This window comes from Papilio machaon, chromosome 11 (genome assembly GCF_912999745.1).
Source record: "Papilio machaon chromosome 11, ilPapMach1.1, whole genome shotgun sequence".
Lineage (NCBI taxonomy): Eukaryota > Metazoa > Arthropoda > Insecta > Lepidoptera > Papilionidae > Papilio > Papilio machaon.
Window position 1 is genome coordinate 4,376,668 of NC_059996.1, and position 27,913 is coordinate 4,404,580.

At 35.0% G+C, this 27,913-nt stretch overlaps 5 protein-coding genes across 9 annotated transcripts; 2 read left to right on the top strand and 3 right to left on the bottom strand.

The window, feature by feature from the left end:
* Positions 1-1,712: 1,712 nt before the first annotated feature.
* On the bottom strand, positions 1,713-6,068 carry LOC106719637 (flocculation protein FLO11-like). Its single transcript, XM_014514013.2, has 3 exons — positions 5,973-6,068; positions 2,587-3,798; positions 1,713-2,056 (listed from the first exon to the last, which is right to left on the bottom strand). Exons 1-3 carry the CDS (start codon positions 6,004-6,006, stop codon positions 1,887-1,889), a joined length of 1,416 nt encoding a protein of 471 aa, XP_014369499.2. The 5' UTR covers positions 6,007-6,068; the 3' UTR covers positions 1,713-1,886.
* A 2,933-nt stretch (positions 6,069-9,001) lies between these two features.
* Positions 9,002-12,263, bottom strand: LOC106719584 (chymotrypsin-1-like). The gene is made up of 6 exons (XM_045680097.1): positions 12,117-12,263; positions 11,788-11,936; positions 11,314-11,482; positions 10,142-10,264; positions 9,469-9,594; positions 9,002-9,232 (listed from the first exon to the last, which is right to left on the bottom strand). The coding sequence occupies exons 1-6, from the start codon at positions 12,261-12,263 to the stop codon at positions 9,002-9,004; spliced, it is 945 nt and encodes a 314-aa protein (XP_045536053.1).
* An 835-nt stretch (positions 12,264-13,098) lies between these two features.
* On the top strand, positions 13,099-20,839 carry LOC106719585 (trypsin-2). The gene is made up of 7 exons (XM_045680098.1): positions 13,099-13,255; positions 13,571-14,455; positions 14,819-14,981; positions 17,663-17,785; positions 18,063-18,197; positions 19,647-19,834; positions 20,647-20,839. Exons 2-7 carry the CDS (start codon positions 14,373-14,375, stop codon positions 20,837-20,839), a joined length of 885 nt encoding a protein of 294 aa, XP_045536054.1. The 5' UTR covers positions 13,099-13,255; positions 13,571-14,372.
* On the bottom strand, positions 18,329-19,125 carry LOC123721393. Its single transcript, XM_045680026.1, has one exon. It carries the CDS (start codon positions 19,104-19,106, stop codon positions 18,573-18,575), a length of 534 nt encoding a protein of 177 aa, XP_045535982.1. The 5' UTR covers positions 19,107-19,125; the 3' UTR covers positions 18,329-18,572.
* Positions 20,840-20,877: 38 nt separating the features above from the next.
* LOC123721391 lies at positions 20,878-27,107 on the top strand. Of its 5 annotated transcripts, none has more exons than XM_045680018.1 (3): positions 20,878-21,558; positions 21,838-21,990; positions 26,132-27,107. In XM_045680018.1, exons 2-3 carry the CDS (start codon positions 21,983-21,985, stop codon positions 26,832-26,834), a joined length of 711 nt encoding a protein of 236 aa, XP_045535974.1. In that variant the 5' UTR covers positions 20,878-21,558; positions 21,838-21,982; the 3' UTR covers positions 26,835-27,107. The 5 variants fall into 5 exon arrangements, with proteins under 5 accessions (XP_045535974.1, XP_045535975.1, XP_045535976.1 ...); XM_045680019.1 differs by having other exon boundaries at positions 20,878-21,233; XM_045680022.1 differs by having other exon boundaries at positions 20,889-21,558; positions 26,827-27,107.
* Positions 27,108-27,913: the final 806 nt, after the last annotated feature.

The window sequence follows — 27,913 nt, forward strand, 5'->3', positions numbered from 1 at the left end:
TTGTGTTTGTATGGATGTATTTGTAATGATATTAAATAACGATCTCTACAGATAATAAAATGTAGTATTTTTAATAATCTTTTTTTTTTTAATTTCCATTATGTTTTTGGATAACTCAGGACCTGCCGATACCTTTTCATGTAAATATGAATGTCATATGAAAAGTGCAATATCTACAACTTACTAACTAACTTACTAAAACTAGCACCACACGTGTTTTAATTTTTCGTATAGACTTTTCCTTAACATATTAAGTGAAAAAAAAAGGTTTTTTTCTTAATAATCTGCATAGATAAATAATTGGGTTCTTGGTGATCACTTAACAAACAAAATGAAGTAAAAAAAAGCAAAACACCAGTTTTATTAACACTGCAAAGCTCTTCTTAGGTATTTTTTTTAGCAGAAAATAAAACATTTAACGTAATTCATACATTTTTATTTATATTTACAGTTATCACTCTACACTCTATGACGACACACTATTTGTAAAATATATGTTATATCAATATGTTTAAAAATAACTTAAGTTACTAATTGTCATGGACGGAATTGTTCTATTAAAATTAGTAGACAAACTTTAAAAAAGTAAAATTAATGGTTAGACATTCTTGAATAAAATTTACTATAAAATAATCGCAATTAAAAAAAAATTACATCATGAATAGTACAAAGATTTATTGAAAAAAAAATATGGAAAAACAACTTCAAAAAATATTTATTGATATTTAACGGACATTTCGTTAAACTATGAGGTTAAAATAACTACAACTACAAACCTTTAGGACTTATTTCAACATAAAAAATAATACTTGAACATGTTTTAAAATTGCCATTTAATAAGGAATGTTAAATGAATCCAAACAAAAATCTTAGATAATGAAATTGCTGGGTATATTTATAACTAGCCATAACGTTGGTTCTTTTAGTGATAAATTCGGAGTATTCATATTGAATCATAATATTATCAAAATGTAGTTGCCTAGACTTATATTCGGTAATTAGATTAGATAGAAGTCATCATCAGCTCACAATACGTCCCCACTGAGGGGCTCGGAGCCTACCCTAAATTAGGGGTGGTTTATAGTAGTACATGAAAAATACTGTCGGTAAGTGGTAGATACCTTCAGTCTGCTATTTCTCTCTTAGTACAATTTTATAAATTACTAGCTTTTGCCCGCGACTCCGTCCGCGCGAAATTAAAAAAATAATAATAAGTAGCCTATGTGTTGTTCCAGACTTCATCTGTGCTAAATTTCATCAAGATTCGTCTAGCCATTCTGGAGATATCTTCAAACAAACATCCATCCATCCATCTAAACTTTCGCATGTATAATATAAGTAAGAAGTAAAAAATTATAAGAACTACAACCGAGAAAAAATTTAAGTCGTTGTGCAAATAATTGTTAAATTGTATTTAGTACGTGAGTTATTTAATGTTTCCAATTCATAAAACGTGATAAAATCAATAATATTGTAAACATAATATAAAACAAACGCACACGCTTTGAAATTATGCATACGTATAATGATACAAGAACATCATTAAAACGAAAAAAAAATAGCACAACGTATATTAAAAAATGTTACACAATAACTACTTTTTTAATTTCATATTATGTACACGATGTAATAAACAGGTTGTTACAAACACAAGAGTACTAAAATTTTTGCGTTCAAGTTTGTAACGTATTTTTGGTTCAATAAAAAGGCGGTTTTATATTTACATAGCACTTAAGAACTGAAAATGTAAGGCAGTGTTAAAATAGCTTCTTATATTAAACAAGAAGATACTAATTTGGCAACTTACAGCTTTCCTAAAGTACCATCAGCAAAAAACTGTATCAGTTTTTATTGATACTTGAAAGGCTTGCTTGATATAAAACATTTCAAGCACTTCTCTCATTGGGTATTATTTGAACAACAGTTTCTTGGTTGTTACTGAGTACAGTGTATTGCGATTTGTTGAGTTCATCCCTTCTTATCTTGCTTTTGTCGACGGTACGAATGCGCGTTCTCAACTTGCTGCACCGACCGTCCATGATCTTCTCATATGGCTCTGGAAATTACAAAGTAACATTTCAAAATTTAAACATACAAAAATATATTATTAAATAATAATAATAAAAAAAAAATAAAGTAATTAATTTTCTGGAAATTGTCAACTGTCCGGTGAGTTTTTAACTAATTTAGGACAGGATCAACAGCAAATTTTCTTAAGAAAATCATATAGAAATCCATTCATCCATCCATCCATTGAGTGTTAAGGTATTATGTAATAATGCGGTGACAGACATCATTATTGTACAAACAAAAGGATTCCGGATTCTTGTTTACAAAAGAACACTTGATGCTTTAAATATAGAAAAAAGTTATTTTACAATGAACAATAAGTTATTTAGGCTTATGCTCGGTGATATTTAGAACGTAAAGTGATTATCACCTGCTAAATGTAATGTAACAGCGACATATCTAATTTATGTGCCATATTTCTACCGATTGCAACAAAAGTGTTTAATTATAGTCCACATTTTTACTTTGTATCATTATCTATCTAACATAATTGAGAAAAATTATATGAATACTCACGATTTTTTCTGAAGGAGTTATGACACGCCAAGTGACAAATCGAAGGAAAACCTTTGAGCTTATCTGGGTTTATCGGGACCATATTAAGGGGAGCTCCACAAATAGGTTCCTTTTTTCCTTTGCATGAGTTGACACAGACGCTGTAGTTGTGTCCTTTCCGGCTCTGCGGTCTACGTGATGTCGGCTTCCTTGTCGTAGTCGACGGGTTAATTTTAATGTTTGTGATCGAACCTCTCGGTGCGCTCACACGTATTGTCAAAGCTGGGGTTTTATTAACGCGTTGTGTGGATGGGACTGCACTTGTTGCATTAGTTGTTGGCATAACGCTCGCTGTGGTTGCAATAGGGGTTGCAGAAGAAGAAACGCTAGGGGCAATTGTAGAACTCGGAAAGATCGAAGGGCTGTAATATGCTGGACCTAGTAAAGTACTTGGATTTTGCCATGGCCCACCGAAAAGTATAGGCGATGAAGTGATGAAGATCTGCTCTTCGCGTTTCATCGGTCTAATAGTTGATGAGCTCATTTGTACCGCAGATATTACGTCCGGTTGCGGTCTTTTCGATGTGGCATCCGTTGTAGTTGTCGTCGATTGAGTTGTAATCGACGGGGCAGTGATTTCTTGAGTTGTTCTCGGTGTTATAGGTTCTCGTGTGCTTCGTTCAGTCGATTCCGGAATAGTACTTGGTCTAAATTGAGAAGCAGATTCGGGATATTGTTGAATGGATAGCGGAGCTTGCTGATATATAAGAAAGTAATTAGGTTGCCCGGTCGATTGCTGTTGCTGGGGCGATGATTGAAATTGAGGAAATGATTGTATTTGAGGCATAGGGCGTTCTGGAAGACTTTGCGCAGATATAACTTGAATTGGACGAGGTTGAGGCTGGTATATGACTCTCTGTTCTCTTTCATCTTGAGGCCTAGGTAATATTGAAGTATTTCTGTCTATGGGTAAAACTCTCCTAGTGGTATCTTCTGTAGTTGATTCCTCTATTGAGGCTTGACTTGACGTTGTCGAAGATATGGTTGAAAGCTCCTTTTCGGTTTCGGAAGTTGTGGGTGAGGTTGCAACTACGATGGGATGAGATGATAATGTTTTAGGGGTCGTAAATATTTCAGTTATTGGTTTCGGTTGGTAACTGGACTCGTTTATGAGATTTGCCTCGTACCATTTTGGTAATGAATTCGATATTTCTGCTCGGCATAGTTGTAACACTGCAAAAAATAGAAAGCCATAAGTTGCAACGGTCATACATAATTGTGTATTTATTAAACGTATTATATTCTATTAATAAGGTACTTTTTGTTGTGAATTAAAATATTTAAATTGGAACAAGAAATTGAAAATCCTTAGATAGTAATCTACTAATCGTTACTAATTTACGAAATCATTGATGATTTTTACATTATTTGAATCTTATACGTTGGGTCTACAATGTTTATTTATTTCATTCTTATTGTAGCGAGCTCCGTCACATGTTGCGGCGGAAAAGAAACCCGTTTTCAAGGTCCGCTTTTTGCAATCGGTCTCCCCTAAGGTCAAGTCCCTTCGTCAATATAGAGGGAATATTTTCGTTTCATTGATCAAACTCTCGCTAAAAATAAAACGTATATTATCAACTTTATATCAATATGAAAAGGAAGTAATTTATGGAACATTCCAACTGTATTTAGCTTAGGTCACAGCTAATAGTAGGCTAGCGTAAAACCTAAAACTGTGACTAACATTGATAGAGCCACCTTCAGCATCTGTTGTTGCATAAACGGCTTTCGCGGAATCTCCGCATACTTAATTGGCACCTGTCAAAAGTATTTTTTACTTTTCTATAGTACACGGTACTTTCTGCGTTTCGTCTGATGAGTAAGGTGCAGATATGTGAGATAGTTGATGGGAGATTAACAGAAACTATTTGATATCAATAAAGTATGAAGGATATTGAAATCGTAAAAATGATAACAGTTTTTACTTGATCAGTAAAGTTTTGTTTCACAACATTATTATTTTTCACGGTCTATGTGGTGACCTAATTGCAAATGGCCAGTGTGTCTTTCTTTACCAAAGATCTATTTGAAGGTTGGTTGGTGTGGGTAGTATTAGTAGTAGGTACTTAAATTTTTTAAGATATCATGAAAATTGGTTATAAATTGTTTTTAAAAAAGTGTTATCTTATTGGGGTTATCTCTCTTTTGTCAAAGATAATGACACTGATAATGTCATGAGACCAAAATCTAGAAACCAACAGTAATTCTATGTTATACATGGAAGTTTCTCAGTAGCAAGGAGGTTTGAACCCGATCGATAAACACCATCGCATACGCAATGTCTACTGTACGTATCTAGATACGAATAATGTGTACGATAATGTACACAGTGTCCATATTTAGTATAGGAGTGAATGATACGTTTCACATTCCATTGGCAACTGTGACTTGTGTAGGACAGCAGTTGCATTTAGAATTTTATAACCACGGCTCAAACCTCGTATTATCTCTGCATACCTTAGAATTGATAGCTTTAAATTGAAGTAAACGATACGACTAGAATTGAATTTAAACGCAAATTTTATGCAGTTTGAAAAGAAACCGAAACATCCCAGTTAGAACCGCCTAGGATAATTTTTCACATGCTGAATTAAGTATTTGTTGAGAACTTTTTATAAAAACGATTTGAAAGAAAATATTACATTTAATATAAATACATAGGTATGTCCAAACAAAGTCCGAGAAGAAAACGGTCCGAGAGTAATTGTTAGAAATAATAATAAAAATACTACTGCCATTTCCTGAATCATCGACCATCGACCATCGTTTATTTACTTTTTCTTTATGTAACAGTAATACTGTATAATAAAGAATGCATAAATACACGAAAGGATATGATGTAACTGTTATTTCGCAATAAAATTTATTTGACCGAGAGCTGTTCGTTGAACCGAATACTTATGAGCTTTTGGTGAAAAATAGTTTTCTCACAGCATAAGTTGTTCCTACTATTGCCCTTGCACGATGGTGCTTCAAACTTTTATTACCTTCTATAAAAATATATTTCTACGCTTTTTTATTTTAGCGTTAAAGAGACTTTAATTTACCACTAAAGAATCAAAGAAACGAGATAGACAAATAGAAAGCCAACGATATTTTAAGTGAAAATACAGATTTAGCTGTCCATCTCGTTTGTTTTAAAATATACGAGAGCTTATTTATACAAATCACAAACACAAAATTCCGTAATTTTTATTAACATTATACTTATGCATTTAGAATACAAAACATTTCGTGCATTGATCACTTAATGTATGTATACGAAATATATAGGCCGTATACCATGCTCCATTAAACCTTAACACACCGGTTATGTTTACGTTGTAACAATATGAAAGTGTACTCACGCGCTATAACGACGAGCGTCGGTACGTGCTTCATGGTGAACTGCTGAGGACGGAGTGCCGACTGCGGCCACCGACCGTACGGTAGCAGTAATGTGTGAAAGATGACCAATTGTTGTCTGAACGACCGGACAGTCCCGTTTTTCTTTACGGTTTACCATAACCCGTCCTTCCTGTGTGTATCTTAAACGGAACACTGACTTGTCTTGGTACTCAGCATAGTTTTTTGAGTTGGTTTGCGTTTACGACGATAGTTTGATCTTTTTTGTCTTTTTAGTTTGGATTATACCTTGCCTAGTATCCACTGTCGCATAGAGATATGGTCACACTTGGTCTCAGTTTTTCAGAGATAATCCAAGGGACGATGATGTCCTAAATACATTAAAATGGTATCTATGAAATCTATGGTTTAATTATTTTTAAATGTTTCCTTTAAATAAAAAAAAAAAACCTTTCAATACATTGGAATCAATAGAGTTTGAAAAAATCCTGAATCTTGAATTAAATGGTTCTAACATTCGGATTCAGGATTTTTTCAAATGAAACGTCGTCGTGACGTCTTATTCAATGCTATGTTGTATTCTCTTAATTCTTATTGGTTGGTCCCGTTCATTTCATACATTTTTCTCATGAACTTGGTTACCCTAAGCATGGGAGTGGCAGGCTGGCCGAGTGCGTGCTTGGCACAAAATCATCAAAGGCGTCGAAGTCAACTTTAATCGAGTCCATCAGGAATTGTAATTGAGTAATGACGAAATTAAAGGCATAATTGTTCGCATATTTACTGATATGTCTAGCCATACTTAAGTATCTATGAAGTTACTGTACTTAAGTGATCTAAAAGAACTTTTAAATAAAATTTAAAAATATGTAACTAAACGTAATTCTGGTAAAGGTAAAGTATTGCTCATACCTTCTGGATATTTTGAAAGGTATGGATGACACAAGCATTGAAAATAAATGAAGAAAGATTATTGTGGGATTCCACTGCGAAAAAGTTGAACAAAACACTATCATGCTTCAAATTTCTCATTGGAATAACAAAGATAATATGTTCTTGTACATTTGTTTCGGTAGTGGAACTTACCTTAATACTACTATTATACAACAGTGTGTTCATTTCTCTTTCATATTAGTTTGAATTGTATCTATCTATACTGTTATTGTTCGAAAGGATATATACTTTCATTATGATTACTCATCGAGTATATAAGCCGTCAAGGTAGGCAGCATTGTAGGATAGGATCTAAACATTACTGATTGCACCTTATGTAACTTTAAACAATATTGAGTGACGAATTAAAAGATGCTATAGATATATATTATAGTTTTATAAACCAAAACACATTATTTATATGTCTTGAAAGCTGAATTTAGGCGCCTTATTGATAAAACGAAACGCAGCATACTACGCCGTGTTTGTCGTCTTTGAGGTCATGGTATTTCACCGGTCGAACCGGCCCATTTGGCAACAGATGTTGACAACAGTTTGTGGGCTCTATAAAATGTTTACCTCTGATATGATTACAAATATAGTTAACCCTTTAAGTGCTTTTAAGATTTTTCAAACTCGCATGTAGAGTCGATTGCACTGAACGGGTTTAATGCTGTATGGGAAGATAATATTTTCTATATAAAACGGATAATAACAGTAGAAGAACATAAATCATAACCGTGGTGTATAAAGGACAATGGCGATTGTACACTTATTGTAAAATCTTCAAACGTGGAAACTTCAATATCAGAAGTGATCTATGTCTTAGATAATAGAAGCAATATCAATAAGCTCCCACGATCGTGTACCATTATAGAATAGAAAGAAATATAAGAATAGAAAGGTGCACATGTAAGATAATTTTAAGTTGAATTAATCTTCTTCCAGCCAGAATTTATTTATACCTTCACCATTGCGTTTAGCCTCGTATTGTAAGACTTTTTTTATGAGGGAACAAGAAACTTTATTTTTATAAATATTAATTATGATGTTACTAATTTATTTTGAACATATCTTTGTAAACCTAATTATGAAATTTTCTCTATTATATAATTATTTGAAGCTTTTTAAAAGAAAGTACGTAGTACGTACGAAAGTACGTTTAGTAAGAAAGCATTTATCAATCAAATAGGCTTGTTTTAGCGTCTAGTTCAATCTATTAGGATACTATGCGACTGCGATAGTATGCGTATGATGTCCTTACTCCGAGAAGTAATCATAATTGAGGACTGATTAACATTGATTTTAAATTGAGAAAGTAATTGCTTTAATAGCTTGGATATTAGAGACAATAAAGAGTAAGGTTTACTACAAATTGTCCATAGTCAGTTTAAAAATAGCGAAATTATCTGCCATCATCGAGCCAAGGCTCCCACTAGACATAAGAAGACTAGTGAAAAAAAATTCTTATGTAAGTCTAGGTAGTGAATGTCCTCTAATTTTCCTACTGTCGATAATTATAAGAGTGTGATTACAAATGTCTTCGCTTGATTAAATGTTTAGTGTTATGGCTTCGGGGTTGCATCCAGTCTTTTTCGTCCAGCCTTTTTGGACTTTTTTATAAAATATTTTTAAAATCTTCTTCTTGACATCTTTTCGTTTTGACGTTTTTTTTTATATCTTCTTGTTCGCATTTTTATGTTGTGTCTATTATATTAAATTTATTGTAAAATTCATAATGAAAGTTTAAACATTCCGCATCATTCATTTGGCCATCCAGTTTTTAGTAATTATACTTTGGTATGTGTAGTCATGTTTACAGAGCAACTGGATGTTTATAAGATAATCATCTCTGAAAAATTACAACAAGCACATAATGTTATATTGTAAAACAGCTTGATTATTTGAATTTATAAAGATGGTTCTGTACCGCAGATTCTGCCACCATATCTAAACATCTGGAAACTTTCTACAGTCCGCAATGCTATACAGTGCACATTAATAAAAAAATCATTTAAAATTTACATTGGATACTTTTATTGACTTATGATCTATAATTCTCTTCAAATTCAAAATGTATTTATGAAATGAAACAAAATCAAAGTGATAAAGATTGCGCCAGTATAATTATAGCATGAACAAAATGTGAAAGACTTTTCTGGATTGAATAGGATTTGTTTCTTTCTATGTAATTATAAAAAGAGGAAACTCTTGTAAAAAAGGATCCCACTCTCAGTCGGTGACCGCTCACGATGCCCACCAACACTCCTGCTCCTTTTTCGTTAGGATCACCGGTCCCATTGCAAACTAATGGACCACCAGAATCACCCTAAAATTACCACATATTTATTGAATGGGGCATTTGAATTGGTACATTGGAATCAAGAGTAGGTACGCTTCTGAGCGACGTGCCAAGTGAATATATTAAACTTTTCAATATTCACAATGTCATTACCACACATTCCTTGATGTCTTTAGCTGAACTTTTGCATATTAAATTTGTTAATTTAAATGGCAGGTTAAGTTAAATAGTAAAAATAAATGTGGCTAAAACTCACTACTTGCCTTTCCAACATCTGTAACCACACTAGAAGTACAGACAAAATGGCGCATATTCCTAAAATGTTTACGGTTACATACACTCCTAGGCACAATTTCCAGATGTGCCAGAAGTAACTTTTCTGACTTAGCCTGAAATATAATACAAATAAGGTACATTTCAATATCCTTATTAAAACATAATTGAAATGTTTATCTAGTAATTAATGTATTTATTTATTTACTTTCTTAAATTATTATTGAATTTGAAATTTTCATCGCATTAAAATAAAAATAGCCTGAGTTACTCCTGTACCTTCACCGCATCAGGTACCTTCCAGTAAAATTCCCGTCAAAATCAGTTCAACTGGAGAGTACCAGAACCAAACGAAGATTTACAGAAGAAGAGACAGACAGACAAAGATTTTCAAAGTTGAATTTTCATTTTAAGTAACGCAAATACATCATGTGTACAAAATATATTTTTTATTACATACAAACAATCCAATGTCCACTATAATACTCGTAGTACTGACTGGCGTAGCTCTTGCGCAAAATCATATTGTCATCTAACTCATTTGTTTTGATAAAAACAGAGAAAACAATATGCGTCAATCCAAATGTCCCGACGGTGGAATTTCACGGTAAGAGTATGTAACTACAAAACAATTCAGAAACAGTGAGTTAACGGGTAACTTACCTTGCCGACGGATACAATTTGACCATAGCCAGAAACCAGACACTTGCCTTTGTAGTCGGCGTACTGCTTCGCGTAGGGAATAGGGCCCACATTGCTATTGTATATGAAATCTTCCAAAAGGAACTGGCAGGAAATACATAAAGATTTTTTTTTTTTTTCAATTATTTTTACATTAACATTATTATACATCCTCACATTATATTTGATTTAAAATCTAGACGTATTTTTGTAAAATCCAAATGCATGATGCAAGATGCATGATTCGGGAAATATAATTTTTTTTGATGTTACGTACAGACACTACGATTTTATGAATTTTATATTGATAGAAGATCATCTGTCATTTTATGAACAAGAAATTATTTTAAATTATAATCTGTAGTTAACAGATTAGTTAACATTTACTAGTATTGAAAATATTAAAACTTTGTTTTGAATGGAAAAACAAAACCAATTTATGTGGAATAATAAGTGCGGACATTTTTCCGCTATTGCTAGCTGATTTAATTTGTAACTGAGTTCTAACGATTTGAAAAAATCAATAAAACGTAATTTACTATTACATATTGTACGCGTTACGTTCTGATTAGCTCACTAATTATAGCGCTTAAGCACAAAAAAGTTTTCTGGTGGTCTGTTACAAAAGTAACCACTGATTTATTTATATTTACATATCGACGCTGGAAAGCATAAACGCTGTAACCCTTGAAATCGAATATGTTTTTCACATTTTAATAATTTCAACCATTATATAACGATAATGATTTTATTATAGATTAGCACAAACTACACAACATTGCTAAATACCGCATGCTTGTAGGCGTATCAGCTCACGAGTTATCATTTTTTGGCTCTCCTGTAAAGTTCATACTTTCGGGGTTACAGCGTTTACGCTTTCCAGCGTCGATATGATAGATATGAACGGTTATCGGAAAAATAAAAGAACATATTAGGGAATTCGAAAAACAATCCAGACACATATTTACGAGTATCTCTTACTGCAGCCATACATCTGCTCAAGATTCAATTCAACTATTCGTCTCATTGCATAACATTCTATTTTCTTTCAATGTTTTTAGCACTTAGGGTTTAATAAAGATCTGTCTTTTGGCATTTGATATTAATAGCCAAGGTATATTATCGTAAAACTGATACAAAATAAAATTGCATACCACAAGTGCAATGTCGTCTTTTGGGAAATTGTAAGTTTTTGGGTAGATTGCTTCCTTTAGTGCTCTCCATTGGCCCTCATCTGTATTGTCTGTTGTTGGTCTCTGGCCGCTATTCTTAAGTGTTCCGGCAACTGCGTACTTGTTGAACAATTTTTGTTGATCTATGCGTCTATAAAAAACCGTTAACCTCCTTCAAACTTTCGTGTACTAATTTGTTTTGATTTCGAAGTGGTAACCAATGATAACCAGAGTTGGTATAAGGTATCACAAATGATCACATCATCCATATCATTTAAACAAAATCATATTCGTAAGTAATTTAAGCGCATTAATTTTATTCTAATAGGAGAAAGAAAGATAGGAGCGTCACACTTAACCTTCATTTTTTCATTTGTTGATTGCAAATTGGTGAATAGGTATATATATATTTATATGTTAACGTTTGTTGGAGATGATAGGAATATTAAAACGAACCCAACTTTTACGAAGATCCTGACACACATGCTCATGTCTGGGACGAAGCAATGTGCAGCGGAGAGCACTTTGTTAGGAGCTACTATTGTTCCGCCGCAGAACGTCATGTACGTTTGTCTTGTGCGAGAGGAGAGCGCTTTGAATCCAACCTTACATGAAAATAACTTTAATTTCAGTGAGAAAAATTTTGATTTTCAAGCTGATTATGAGTAACTTCTATCACTTCCTTCAATTTATGTCTTGTATAAATATGTAGGGTAATTTTTTTTTTAGAGGTTAAAATTAATACTTCTTAAACATGCAGGAGGAGAATATGCTGTTTAGCCTACCTGATACGGGACATCCCCGAGCTTGGCCGGCCAGCCATTGACAACACGAGGGTAGAAATCTTCGTAGACTACAGTTTTATTTTTTTCCAATAAACATTTATCGACAATGGCGAAGAAGACGAGAAACACAAATTGATTTACAAACATTAACACATCAAAATTTATCTAAAAGAAAATGTAAATTGACGTTGACATTGCTTGGCCAAAATTTGAAAGACTTTTGACAACAAGAAACATTCTCTATTTTTACAATCGATTCTAGATTGACAAATACTAGTGACCTCTATATACCTTTTATATCTATACAACGATATCTATGACAAATACGAAACTATATCATTTGCCCGTGGTTTCACGCAGATTTAAATTTTCGGCATTTTAACCAATGATAGAACTTTGAAGGCTTCCAGCGGGTCGAGCGTTCATCAACCACATTTATTTGGTATGAAGAATTTACACATTACTTTAGAAAGTGATGAAGTTGTTTAGGTCATCGTAGTTGCAAAGCTGCAGCAGGAAACCTTATGACATGGATTTACTGCACATTGATCCACTGGAATGATTGGAATCTGAATGGATTATATCCATTATAATCCATTTGTAGGACATCAAACTGTAGCAACCGGCGGATTAAACCAGCCGTACGAAAGGAAATAAAGCCATTTACGGATTAACTTATAGGATTAATGAGGGAAAGATTAAATCCGCAAAGATTATTCATGTAGGAAAAATCCTCTCACTGCACTAATCGCTTCTGACGTCTGACTCGAGAGTTTAAATTATTAATGCATCCATAAACTCAAAATACGTCTTCTAAAAATTATAGCAACATTATTTTCATCTTCTTACATTCCCAAGTAATCAAAGAAATATTTGTGAAATGTCATTTTTGTCAGGCAAAAACTTTTAATAAATTTACAAATTATTGATATTACAGAAATGCTTTGGTGATAAGATAAACTTCTATAATATGTTCTTTAAATTAATAGTTTAATTTACATAATGTATAAATGAGGGGAATACGGTGTAAACGCACCTTAACTGTAATCATTGTTTTATTGATGTTTTTTGAACAATATACGTGCAAATTGGAGCCTTTTGTTGAAGTTGTCACAACTAACGGTACTTTCAACTTTATTGTAAGTACCCAATATGCAATGCCAAATACTTAAGTATTTGGTAACAATCCATACTGTGGGAACACCTACGAATGTTTTGTTTAGTAATCCTCCGAACAAAATCTTAAATATTAATATTCACACAATTCATTCAAACTGTCTCTCTTTCTAGTGTCTTGAACTATAAGTCATATTTAAGAGTGTAAATATACTAAAATAGTGTGAAAACCTTTATACTCTGCTTTCCTTTTTCTTTATAAAGTAGAAAGTATAAGAATTAAAGAAAACGCTCCGAGAATTAAATGTTTTCTTAATTATTAATTAACATTTTTTAAGGATATATTGAATGAGAATAAGAAATACCAGGCTATTCAGGACTTTTGCCCTTTGAAGATAGTAGGTGGTAAGGCAGTCAGCAGTGCTTTGGTGCCTTATCAGGTAAATTAAACTTACCTCTTTACAAAACTCATTTAATTTCGTAACCTTTAGACATTTCACATTGCTGTTGATTCATAATTCCTAACAGTGTGACTAGAGAAATTTATAATAACTGTAGGTTATTATCTGAATAGTAGAAAAAGGTGTATTAGTTATTATTACTTATTTTTCAGGTTTATTGCATTACACATTCCTACGCGTAACAATACAATAGTCAATAGCTCTATAAATCAACTCATTTATAATTCAATATGACTACGACAAAAACTCACTACACCGAATGTGTATGAATCGTGACCGATTACATAGTTAAGACAAAGTTTTTTTCTATAAGAAAGGTCTAGCGATCATAACATGTAATAATATTCTATTACTTGAAATTCTTAAATTCGCAACAAAATAGAGCTATTTTTCACCTATCTACAATATCCAGATGCTGGCATTTATGGAATACTAGCTGTAACCCACGACTCCGTCTGCGCGGAATTAAAAAAAAAACTTAATAAGTAGCCTATGTGTTCTTCCAGACTATGTTCTAGTGGGTATCCCTTAATAGTATTGAGCTTATTAGCTTAATCGATTTATAAATAGTGTGAAATAAATTTATGGCTTCAGTTTTCTTGACTTTGTTATTTTTATTTAACGTTTTGTTGATCATTATTTTTTTCAGGTAGCTTTAAGAAAACCACATTATATTGGAATGTATTGGGACTCTTTTTGTGGTGGTTCACTCGTCACTTATAAATATGTGCTCACCGCCGCTCACTGTATTGTTTCCGATAAGTAAGTGTACAGTAACAAAAATGCGACAATGATACACAAAGTTTTCACCACCGAAATACCCGTACAAAAATATGTTTATAAAAAAGTAGAGCTAAAAATATATACTTTTTTGTATTAATATAACGTTTCCACACAAACAATTTGCATAGAGTTATTTAAACGCCCTTGAAATTGGGTCATTTATACATTTGCGTTTCATGCGTTGCGTTTATAAGTGTCGAACAGAAAGCTACATCTCCCTGTTTTTTAATTTATTTATCATCTTAAAATATATTCATATCTGTATTTTGATGATTACAATTTATTTAGTTTATTAACTGTTTGTTTCTTCGCTGCCTCTCATTAAAATATAATTGCATACAGATTAAAATTAATAGCGAGTGATATTCGAGTGGTCGCGGGCTCCGCGCTGTCAGGTTCGATGTTCCTCGCCATGTATTTCGAGAACTGGCGCAGCGTCGAGCATTACTACATACATATGAACTACCATACAACATTCCTGGAAAATGACATTGCTCTACTTAACGTAAGTTACAATTTTCTTTTCGTTTCTATCGAACATATCACCTAACCTAATCTGTTCTTCCTAACAAATAGATGCTGACATTCTGTTTAGTTGTACGTTGAACGTCTCTTCAACTTTATGTTCCATACATTTCTTTATTTCCATCCACATCCGTTTTATCTGAGTAGAGTTAACAACAGATGTTAATAATGATAGATGACTTCTATCAAGTCCACTTATTGTCTTAAGTAAAAAAATCCATGCATTAACATAGGATAAAGATTATCTTCAAACTACAACTCTGAGCAGGTGTTCTTTTTAGCCGACTTCAAAAAGAAGGAGGTTATCAATTCGACTGTATTTTTTTTTTTTTTTTTTTTTTTTTATGTGTGTTACCGCGAAACTCCGCCCCTGGTGGTCCGATTTTGATGAAAAATATTTTAATCGAAAGGAAGTGCTTGCAGGTGGGTCCCATTTTTTTGTTTTTTTTTTTAAATAACTAGAAGACTAGTAGATTTTGAATATAGCTTCAAAATTTGTTGCGAACATTAGGGACATTTTTGCTTTCAGCGCTTACGTAGGCTAAACTATAGGACCTACATAAAAATGATGTATGGCGAATTGTAGCTCTTTAAATGTGCTAAATAAAAGTCCGCGATAGCATATATCTATCTTTTATAGTTTTCTCACAATAACCATTTTTTTCTTCAGAAACATCAATTAAATTCATGCCCTATTTCCGACGCTATTATTCGAGTTCAGTATTAACCCTTATGTAAATAAACATGTTCATTATCAAGAGAATTTAATGTAGATTATATTTGCAATTGAAACTATATCATTCTGCCTAATAGTTTAGGAGATATCGTAAGAATAAAATTACCCGGAAACGAAAAATGCTACACGAAAAGCACAATTTTGCTTTCTGGGCTTACGTAGGTCAAACTATATGACTTACATAAAAATGATGTATGGAGTAATTATAGATCCTTAAATTTGCTAAATAACAGTCTTCGGTGGCATATATCTATCATCTATGGATGTCTCACAAAACCATGTTATTGTGAACAAACTTCGATTAAAATGCACACGAAAAACAGCGTCGTAAGCTTACGGCGCTATTATATTATATTCGATATGAATCCTTATCCAAATAAATATGTTTTATGGCTAGAGTATTAAATGCAGATTACATTAGCCTTTAAACTATGTAATTCTGATCAATAGTTTGGGAGATATTAAATAATTAAAAACTACGCGCATTCGAAAAATGCTAGTGCGGCGCGCGGCTGGACAAAATTAAAGGCACGCTACGATGTATTAGTTCGGTAATTTTCAATTTGTATACCGATTTTGATAATTATTTCATTGTTTAAAGGATAAGTGGTTATCTGCTGCATTCTAAATTAGTTTTTGAATTGAAGTACACACATATCAAATAGGAAAGTCCTTTTCTTTATTTGTCTTATTTATGTCTTTATATGTATTAAGGAAATTTGTAATTGAACTTCAAATTCACTAAAAATTGTGAAATAAAACAAAAATTTTAAGAAAAAAAAATAGCCGACTTCAAAAAAAAAACAATCTCAAACAAAATGCACTCAAAAGTAACCTAAAAAAAAAACAATTTCCAACAAAATGCATTCAAAAGTAACATAAAAAAACAATTTCAAACAAAATGCACTCAAAAGTAACCTAAAAAAACCAATTTCAAACAAAATGCACTCAAAAGTAACATAAAAAAACAATTTCAAACAAAATGCACTAAAAAGAGACAAAATAATGTCATGAAAACTCTCTAAACTCTAGTAGTTAGAAGTAGGGGCTCAGTTTTCCGCAACTCCACGATAAGCGCGTATTTTGCGTGTCTCTAAACTCTAAAGAAAGTTCTCTTCTTTCTTGTAACATGTCTATATTGTATAATTATTGTTATTTTGGAGTCGGTTTCGGCCTAAGTAGGGACATAAACGTAAGTATGTCTAATACATCTCAAATACAAAATGTCACCTATTTACTTCGGCCGACACCGACTGCGAAATAACAATAATTATACAATATAGACATGTTACAAGAAAGAAGAGAACTTTCTTTAGAGTTTAGAGACACGCAAAATACGCGCTTATCGTGGAGTTGCGGAAAACTGAGCCCCTACTTCTAACTACTAGAGTTTAGAGAGTTTTCATGACATTATTTTGTCTCTTTTTAGTGCATTTTGTTTGAAATTGTTTTTTTATGTTACTTTTGAGTGCATTTTGTTTGAAATTGGTTTTTTTAGGTTACTTTTGAGTGCATTTTGTTTGAAATTGTTTTTTTATGTTACTTTTGAATGCATTTTGTTGGAAATTGTTTTTTTTTTAGGTTACTTTTGAGTGCATTTTGTTTGAGATTGTTTTTTTTTTGAAGTCGGCTATTTTTTATAATAGTAACATTCAGGATAGTTTAAAAACAGAACAAGAATTCTTATTTAACATTATTATCGGCAAAGATGAAATATTTATCATTGCTCATATGAAATTTAGAAAATATAATAAGTTTAACTGTGAAAGATCTCTGTCATAGTTTAAGCACTTTCATTATAATGTTTCTGTTGTCGTAAAGAAAGGAATTACTCATTTAAAACTATACTGATGGATTGATGATAACACCAAAATAAGTTTGCTTTTGCGAAGCGATTGAGTTTTGATTGTTTTATATTTTTTCAGTTGCAAAAGCCATTTATCAAATCAATTGCGGTAAGACCTATACGCCTACACACCGAAGATTTAAATGTGAATATCGACGTCGGCTCCAAATGTATGATTTCTGGTTTCGGTACCAAAGAAAATGTAAGTATAGTTATTGGTAGGAATTACGATGACTGAAGGATCCTGCTTCAAGTTGAATTGATATTTTACTGAGTTTTGGGATGTATATAGTTCCTAATCAAAGTCATTTAAGATAATATTGATAATCAATACGAACTAAACCGTAACCCATGCATGACAAAATGTAGGTCTTATTCCAAGAGAACTAAGTTTAGTCTGGCATGCCCGCATTTGTACTGAGACTGGTTTCAAGTCATGTCAAAAAAAATTCAGCATCTGTATCTAATGACTTTATCAGAATGAACCGTCAGCAGAGTTGAGAATGGTGTGCATACCAATTTTGCCAACCACGAAATGCGAAGAGACGTATGGTATGGCGTATCAACGTGATTTCTACTGGTGCGTCGGCGCTAAAGGGAAGGACAGTTGTCAAGTAAGTAGGAACCCTGAGGATTTTGTACCAACTTATGTGATTAGGCCTGATGAGAAAAGAAAATGCCAAGAAGATAAATCATATTCTATAACTAGTGCATTAAATATAATTTGAGGTGTGTAAAAGTTAATGACTTAACTACGGAATAAAACAAATTTTTGCCAAAGGGGGAAGAGACGTATAATGCGAGTTGACCGATTACCAAAATCTTAATCCTATGACGGTTACCTTAAAGTTAAGCCGTTGCTCATCATAAAGTGGTAGGCGCATAGCACAACGACGAAGTGGCGCGAACAGTGTGTCTTAGTAAAGTATGATTAACAGATATAATTGGGCCCAATATATGGCTACATTTATACACAAGTAGTAGATCAATTAATGTTTATAATTTGTATCTGGATCACACATTATCCCAGCGCTTCTGTTCTTCAAGTCAGAAATGCTGGCAATCATCTGCTTCAATTCGGCCGTTGTGGGCACATTTTTCACCAATAAATTCGCGGTATTTGGTTCTTCGATTGAATGCATATTTTGCGGGTGCTTTTCGTACACAACGTAATAGTTATCATTGATAAGACGAAAAATGGCTTGCCTTTTGATTTCGTCATTACATTTACATTTTAATTCCAAGGCTGGTGCAACTTCTTCTATATTCTCAACTACTAAAGTTGGCATTACTATTGAACGAGCTGGTGTATCCGTTGGTCCTTTTTCTGATGTTATCAAATCTGCTGTTTGATTCCCACATGTGCATGCATTCTCTTTTTTCACAGTCATGGTATATTTGTCACATATAGGGTATGTTACTACGTTCGGAAATGTGACTATCGGTAGCCATTCCCCCATAAACTTCTCTATTGATGTTAATTCCGCGGCACTGAACAAAAATAATAAAATAATTCTCCACATGTTTATACTTTGGAAGACTATTTGTAACTGTATTAAAAATGGCCAGTTTCATTTATAAATAATTTATGGTATGATAATTATAGGGTCAATAACCAAATAGTTTAGATAAGTCATGTTTACATAAATGATGTTCATTGTTTAACAATCGATTATATATTACCACAGATATAATTAACAACACTTTAATGGGTTATAATTATAATATTATTATTTTGATAATATTGTAGCAAGTAGTTCCTGTTTGTACATTGTAAATTAAAATTTAGTTATTAAGTTATATTAAAAATTTAATTTTAAAAGTAAGTAAATAATGTACAAATTGTTAATATTCTAGACTTCATTCGAGACCAGAATTAGTGATTTTTAATTAGGTACATTTGAGAAATGTCTAAACATCTATGTTACTCCTTGAAATGAGTTATATACGGTTGATTTTTTTTCTTAATTTCATTATTGTTTATATAGAATTTTAATACCTTATTGGAAGAGATTTTAGGTTCAGACAATTTAGATTATTTTTTCTTTACTATATTTCTCTAGGGTGATTCCGGAGGTCCCCTTGTGTGCTACGGAGTTCAAGTTGGCATCGTGTCGTGGGGTAGCGACTGCGGGATGTACCCTGGAGTTTATACACGGATTTTGCCACTGACCAAACAGCAATATGTGCCGTTTATACAAAAAGACGCTATTTGTATACGTCTGAATGTTGCGACTATGCTTGTTTGTTTTTTAATAACACTGTATTTTGTTTTTTAATAAAGATCGTATGCATTTCGTTACATATTATTCTTTTAATTTGCAAATTTGTTTATATAGAAAATAGTGCCATCTATTGGGAGTTTCGAACACGCGTATGACATAATGTTTGTGCTTCAAGTTAATGTTCGTTAAGTTTGCTTTTATTAGAAGATGTCACTGGTTGTTTTTATTTAGTTGAAGAGTTTTTTTAATTGTTTTTATCAACTTAACCTTTGTAATACAAATAAGATTTGCCATTCAGAAAGCTTAATAATCTTAAATTTTTTATAGCTAGTTTATATAAAGATAAATAAATTGTTATTGGGTCACAAATTTGAACGTAAAAGTACGACAAAAACGTCTTACCTATTGCACTCAACGCTTAATTAAAAATTGAAAACCTACAAATAAACTTAAATCTCATGAGTAAGAAAATAGATTGCTCAGAAAATTATTTATGAAACTAAGATTTCAGTATTCTAAGACCCGTCTTGCGAAGAAAGTTATTTCCGCGTTGATGTAATCTTGGAATTAGTTATAAGTCGATCTCAGACGTCTGCTTGCATTATATATCAAGAGTTTCATTACCGCCTAGGTACCTCTCTGCTGGGCCCCGACGGTGCGGACGTGAAGGCGGCGCCCGGAACTCGCTCCATAAATTATAACTTCCGCTAGTTTAGAGATGGATGCCTCTAATGCGTATCACACTATAGGAAATTTGCTGGAAAACTATTCTATTCACTATTTAGTAATTTACCTACGATTACTATAGAAATGAGTTGACGAGAATGTGACGTGATAGTGATCCAGGTAGGGACCTGAACTCGAATTCACCCGCTGTTGAGACATGGCAAGACTCGCTGCGACGCGGCGCCGGCGACCGCGACGTCACGACCGACGTCACGACCGGCGGCACCAACGAGCGAACGGCGGTCGACGGCGACGACACTCGCCACCTCGGACTCCACCGGCAACGGACTACTCTTCTGAACTAGCCTTGACCCGAACTTTCAGTGCGATTTAAGAAGGCGATACAACCGGCCCTTTCATACAGTCCACTTATCCTCGTAACAATAACATTGGTCCTTTAGGATTCTCACCGTCTTAATTTTCGAAATCGTCGAAATAACGGTCACCGCAATGTTCAACGTCGAGTCTCTGCGCACTTCAAAACGCGGTCTTCAGCTATAGAAGATCTTCGGGAGCCTTCATCGTCGTCAAGATCATCATCCTGCCGAAGAAACTTCGCCCGGCAACCGCGCGCGCTCGAGAACAAAGTAGTCGACGGAACGCCGGACTTCGGACCAACCCGCTGAATCTGCGAGTCATCGTCAAGAAAAGGAGAAGATTGCATCAGCAAGGATTCACTGGTGGATGGTTTGGTCACTCGTGAGTTCGTTCCAATTATTCCTTCTATCTTTTCCTTTCTTTTAATCTTAAATTCCCTAAAACAGTTTTTTTTTTTTTTTGAGTGGGTACACACATTTGTCGCATATTCTTTGTCTTACTGGCAGCGTATTTCTTACTTTTATACAAGCTTAAACAATAATAAACAATATTCTATGCCTTTAAAGCTTAACTTCGCTTGCATTTAGCAAAAAACATTGCTCCCGCATAACGGGATATTGTTTGTCGCACTCCAATCACTGTCGCTAATTAGTCTGGCTCGCTGCGCCGCTGCGCATGCACACCTGTATTTATTATTCGTACGAAAGTAGGTCAAGTTTACGTCATAGTGACCTATTTATTTAGTTTCCCTTTATAATATTTTTCATAGTTAATCGCTAACTATTTATCGTCTTTCGCTATGACGGACGACAAGTTAACCAAGTTAAAACAAAAACGGGGGTGTATAAAAACTAAAGTGACTATTTTTAGTAAATATTTAAAGCAACTTGTGTCCGGCGGTCAGCCTAGCAAATTACAATTGTTAGACTTAGAAGGCCGTTTTAAAAAATTCGATGCCTTATATGCCCACTTCGATAATTTACAGTGCGAGATCGAGATGCTTTCGGACGACCCCTCCGTTTCCGAGTTGGAGCGCGAGGAGTTCGAAGCCGGGTACCACCCGCTGGTAGCTGAGGCGCGGCGCCTGCTGGGTGCACAGCCCCAGGATACTTCCGTGATACAGCTCGAAGATGCACAGGCAAGCGTTATTAAATCCAATTGTGTTAGGTTGCCAAAAATAGATTTACCCGTCTTTAATGGTCACTATCAACACTGGCTTGAGTATCGTGATACTTTCACCTCTTTAATACATTCCCGAAGGGATATTGATGACATTAATAAGTTGCACTATCTTCGTGCATCTCTTAAAGGCAGTGCTTTGCTAGTTATCGATAATTTAGATTTTAAAGCCGAAAACTATCATTCGGCGTGGAATTTATTATGTAATAGGTACGATAACAAGCGGCTGCTCGTAAATAATCATGTCAGGGAATTATTTAACGTAGAACACATTCGTAACGAGTCCTACTCAGCTATTCGTCGTCTTATAGACGTCACGAATAAAAATCTTCGTGCACTGTCAACCTTAGATCAAAATACTGAGCACTGGGATGTGTTAATCATATACATGATGTCTGAAAAGCTCGATAGTGTTACTCATAGGGTCTGGGAGGAACATAGAAATACTCTCACTGATCCACCATCTTTAAATACATTTCTTACCTTTCTTAGCAACAGAGCAGATTTATTGGAGACATTGCAAGAAAATAAAGGTAAAATGCATAAACCAGAATCTCATAAATTAAATACAAACTTGCTTATAGCTTCAAACAATCAAAAATTTTATCAAAATAGTAATAAAATAAATAAAAAATTAAATTCATCCAACAAAAAAATATTTACATGCCCCTTATGCAATCAAACTCATTTTCTATTTAACTGTGAAACATTCAGAGCCCTCCCTATTGAAGTTCGTATTCAAAAGGCCAAAGAAGCTAAGGTCTGTCTTAATTGTTTACGACCTGGGCACTTAGAAAATAATTGTAGCCTTGTACCATGTAAATATTGTAAAAACGTCATAACACACTTTTGCACTTGCACGAGACGCAAATAATTCCTGAGCCCGCTCTGCCTTCAACTAGTAACGTTAATCACTTTGCTAATTCAAGCAATTCAAAGCAGTTTACTACTCCTCCGCACGTTTTGCTTTCCACAGCGCTGGTGAAGGCGGTGGACAGCCAAGGTGCCGTCCACGCCGCCCGGATGCTCCTTGACAACGGGTCAACGGCCAACTTTATAACACAATCGCTCTGCGGTAAGCTGGGATTGTCACGACGAAGTGCGAGTTCCACGGTGACAGGTATAAACAATAATACTTCTCATATTACACAGTCTTGCAGCCTTACCTTTGAGTCCTACCATAGCGACTATAGACTTACTGTTGACTGTCTTATATTACCAAAAATCACCAACGCTTTACCGTCTTCCTTCATACATATTGAAAATATTCCTCTTCCTACGGGAATAAGTCTAGCTGACCCTACATTCAATGAACCGTCAGTCGTAGACATCTTAGTTGGGGCCGAAGTATTTTGGTCTGTCTTATTAAATAATCGTGTTGATTTAGGTAAAAATCAGCCCACATTACATGAAACAAAACTGGGTTGGTTGGTGACAGGGAACGTTTCCCGTCTTAAGTCACCCTCTTCTCCTATCTGCAATCTTGCAAATGAGGAACCCAATCCAGACTTAACTCGTTTCTGGGAACTTGATACTGTTTCAGCCAAGCACTCCTTATCTCCTGAAGAACGAGCCTGCGAACAGAGCTTCGTTGACAACACTACACGCAAAGAGGATGGCACCTTTGTCGTCACAATGCCGCTGAAGGAGGACCCTTCAGTCTTGGGCGATTCTTATCAAATGGCAAAGTGCCGCTTTTTGTCCTTGGAGCGTAAGTTTCATCGAGAACCTGCCTTTAAAGATAGGTACATGGAGTTCATGCAAGAGTATGAGCGCCTTGGTCACATGACTGAAAACAAAGAGTCTGCACCTAGCTGTCTTCAACAGGTCAACTACTTCTTACCTCACCACGGCGTAATCCGTGAGTCGAGTCTTACTACAAAGTTACGTACAGTTTTCGATGCCTCGGCCTCCACCACCTCAGGTGTGTCTCTCAACGACATTCAGATGGTCGGTCCTACTGTACAAGAGGATCTTTATTCCATTTTGCTACGTTTTCGACAGCATAAGTACGTCGTGACTGGAGACGTAGAAAAAATGTATAGGGCGATTGAGCTCAATCCTGTTCAACGCCCCCTTCAACAGATCATCTTCAGGTATGATTCATCAGAGCCTTTGAAAACCTACACTCTTAATACGCTTACGTATGGTACTGCAAGCGCGCCATACTTAGCGACAAAGTGTTTGGTTAGTTTAGCATCCAGTGCTATCGATAATGACGTCAAACAATCGATTCAGCGCGATTTCTACGTTGACGATTATTTAGGTGGTTCATCCACTATCGATAATACAATTAACCTCTGTAAAGGAGTTATCACCACCTTAAAATCTGCAAATTTCAATTTGAGAAAATTTCGTTCTAATAACACTACAATACTCGAACAAATTTCCACTTCATCACTTGAATCTGACAAAATTCTAGACCTATCTAGCAGTGATAATGTTCACACGTCTTCAAAAACTTTGGGTCTCAACTGGATCTCGAATTTAGATATGCTGTCATATTGTATCAACATTGAACTTCGTGAAAAGGTCACAAAACGCAGCATACTTTCCGTGATAAGTCAGATATTTGACCCTTTGGGTCTTGTAGGACCATGCGTCGTTGAATCAAAATTAATCATGCAGGAGCTTTGGATTCAACAATATTCGTGGGATGCAGAGGTTTCAGAAGACATAAAAGAAAAGTGGATCTCGTTCGCCAGCACCTTACCTCTTCTAAACCAATTAATGGTTCCACGTTGGGTTCTTGTCCACGACTCTGTCTGTCATGAAATCCACGTCTTTTCAGATTCTTCAGAACGGGCCTACGGAGCGTGCATATATGTGCGTTCTGTGACTGCTTCAGGATCTGTAGAGGTACATCTCTTGACGTCTAAAAGTAAGGTGGCACCGATAAAGCCCATGACGATTGCTCGTCTCGAGCTTTCCGGAGCTTTGTTAGCTGCAAGGCTGTGTGATAAAGTATTAAGCTCTCTTACCATACCTATTAGCAAATGTAAATTCTGGTGTGACTCAACCATTGTGTTAGGGTGGCTAAAGACTCCACCGACTAATCTGAAAAGCTTCGTTCGTAACCGCGTTCACGAAATTCAGGAAAGCACGGAGGGTCACACGTGGAGCTACGTACCGTCGAAAGACAATCCGGCGGATCTTGTTTCCCGCGGGCTGAAGGCTGACCTCATCAGCTCTTCGTCTTTGTGGTGGTCAGGGCCAACCTTTTTGGCAAAAAATGAATGTGACTGGCCAACAATGCCCAATTGTAACGTGAAACAGGATCTACCCGAGTTGATTACTTGTTCTTTAGCGCTTGATAATAATTCTAATGCTGACTTAATTGCTAACTTAATCAAAAATAAATCAAAACTAACTAGCTTACAAAATACAATAGCATATTTACAGAGATTTATTTATAATTCTCGAAACCAGACCAACAAATTAACAGGTCATCTTTCGGTTCAAGAACTTCAAAATTCATTAAATTTAATCATACAGAAATCTCAAATGGAGATGTTTCCTGATGAATATGCTATTCTTAAAGCCGGCGAGACATTGCCCAATAAAAATCGCTTGATTTCATTAAGTCCATTTCTAGATCATAATAATATTATCCGAGTCGGTGGCAGGCTAGATAATTCCCCTTATAGTTTTGATACCAAGCATCCCATCTTGTTATGCAGCAAGCATCATTTTACAAAAATATTATTTAAACATTATCATATAAAATATTTACATTCCCCACCTCAACTTCTGTTAGGTAATATCAGACAGACTTACTGGCCTCTAGGTGGCACAAACCTTTCCAAAACCATCGTCAATAAATGCGTACGATGCGTCCGATTTAAGGCTGAAAACGTTCAGCCAATCATGGGCCAATTACCAGCCACCCGTACGGAACTGGAGTTTCCTTTCTTACACTGTAGTGTTGACTATGCAGGGCCAGTGTTAATAGCAGATCGAAAGGGCAGAGGCTGCAAACTCATTAAGTCATTTTTGGCAATTTTCGTTTGCAACGCAGTAAAGGCTTGTCATATCGAGCTCGTTACGGATTTATCCAGCGAGGCTTACAAAGCTGCATTAAATCGTTTTGTTTCTCGCAGGGGGAAGCCCAAAAGCATCACGTCCGACAATGGGACAAACTTCGTCGGCACTTCCAACGAGCTGGCTCAATTTCTGGTTCAGTCCGACCTTGAAGGTCACATGGCTCAGGAAGGCATTGAATTTAAATTTGTGCCTGCCTATACACCTCATTTCAACGGACTCGCCGAAAGAGCCGTGCGCTCTACAAAGCATCATCTTAAGCGGTTACTGCAAACCACTCATCTTACTTATGAGGAAATGGCGACTTTACTCACTCAAATAGAAGCTGTTTTAAATTCTCGCCCTCTCATTCCCTTTTCCACTGATCCTACAGATTTTTCCGCTCTAACCCCTGCTCACTTCTTAATTGGACGCTCGCTTATGACTGTTCCGCAACCACAGGTGCCTGATGTCAGCATCACCCGCCTGGAGCGATTTAGGAGGATTGAGCTTTTGAAGCAGCACTTTTGGAGGCGCTTCTGTAATGAATATGTAACTCTTTTGCAACAAAAGCTTAAGTGGCATTCTTCAAAATCCGAGTTGAAACTTGGTTCTCTCGTCCTCGTGAAGGAGAAAGCTCTCCCGCCATTGCTTTGGTGCTTGGGACGCGTCATTCAGCTTTATCCTGGCAGCGACGGCACCGCTAGAGTCGCTGAACTGAAGACAAGGAGAGGCACCATTCGAAGGGCATTTAATAACATCTGTCCCCTTCCAGATTTTTGAAGTCTTTCAACACCTTCAGTACTTCAACCCGGGGAGCATGTTGAGACATGGCAAGACTCGCTGCGACGCGGCGCCGGCGACCGCGACGTCACGACCGACGTCACGACCGGCGGCACCAACGAGCGAACGGCGGTCGACGGCGACGACACTCGCCACCTCGGACTCCACCGGCAACGGACTACTCTTCTGAACTAGCCTTGACCCGAACTTTCATTGCGATTTAAGAAGGCGATACAACCGGCCCTTTCATACAGTCCACTTATCCTCGTAACAATAACACCCGCAAAAGTGAAAATCTCTCTCAGTGATGTTTTCCCTTAGTTTTTTTATTATTTTATCATTGAGGTTTATTTTAATATTATTATACTGTCATATGGAGATCGTGTATTTTATGTCAATAATGAATCTAATCCGGCATTCTATTTTTCTATACTTAATTTTAATATTTATAATTCTTCGTAATTGTAGATTATGCAAATACATATGTAGCAAAATTATTTATTCATTTTTATTTAAAATTAATTGATTGATTTATTTATTTAAATACATGTGTAATATCCCTAAATATCTTTGTATTTAATTAGTTGTAAAGCGAGACAATTATAAAATTACATACATTGTAACATTTTCACATCGTGTGAATAGTTCATAATGTGATCGCTACGTATTGTCTTGAGATTCGTATTTAATTAGCGAAACCACAGACAGATGGCGCTGCCCAGATATTAATAAACCATTTTAACTTGGTGTGTTACATCTTGAATTTTAAAGTAACCAAATGTTATGGTAAATACTAAAGGTGGTACTGATGATTTTCTTGTACGATGAAACAACGAGAATATTGATCTTTACATTTTGTTCACCATAGTTCAAAAATTTTGGCTCCTCCGTAGCCATTGAAAACTGAGATAACTAATAAAAACTAAGATCTTAGACTATACCTTATGAGTCAGTAGTTCGTGTCTGTTATTTAAAACAATTTAACTTAAATTTTAATCACAAGTATGATTGAAGTAATTTCCTTTGAGCAATAAGCATATAGTATGCTTGTCGATTTTGTATGACATCAGGTCTTTTCG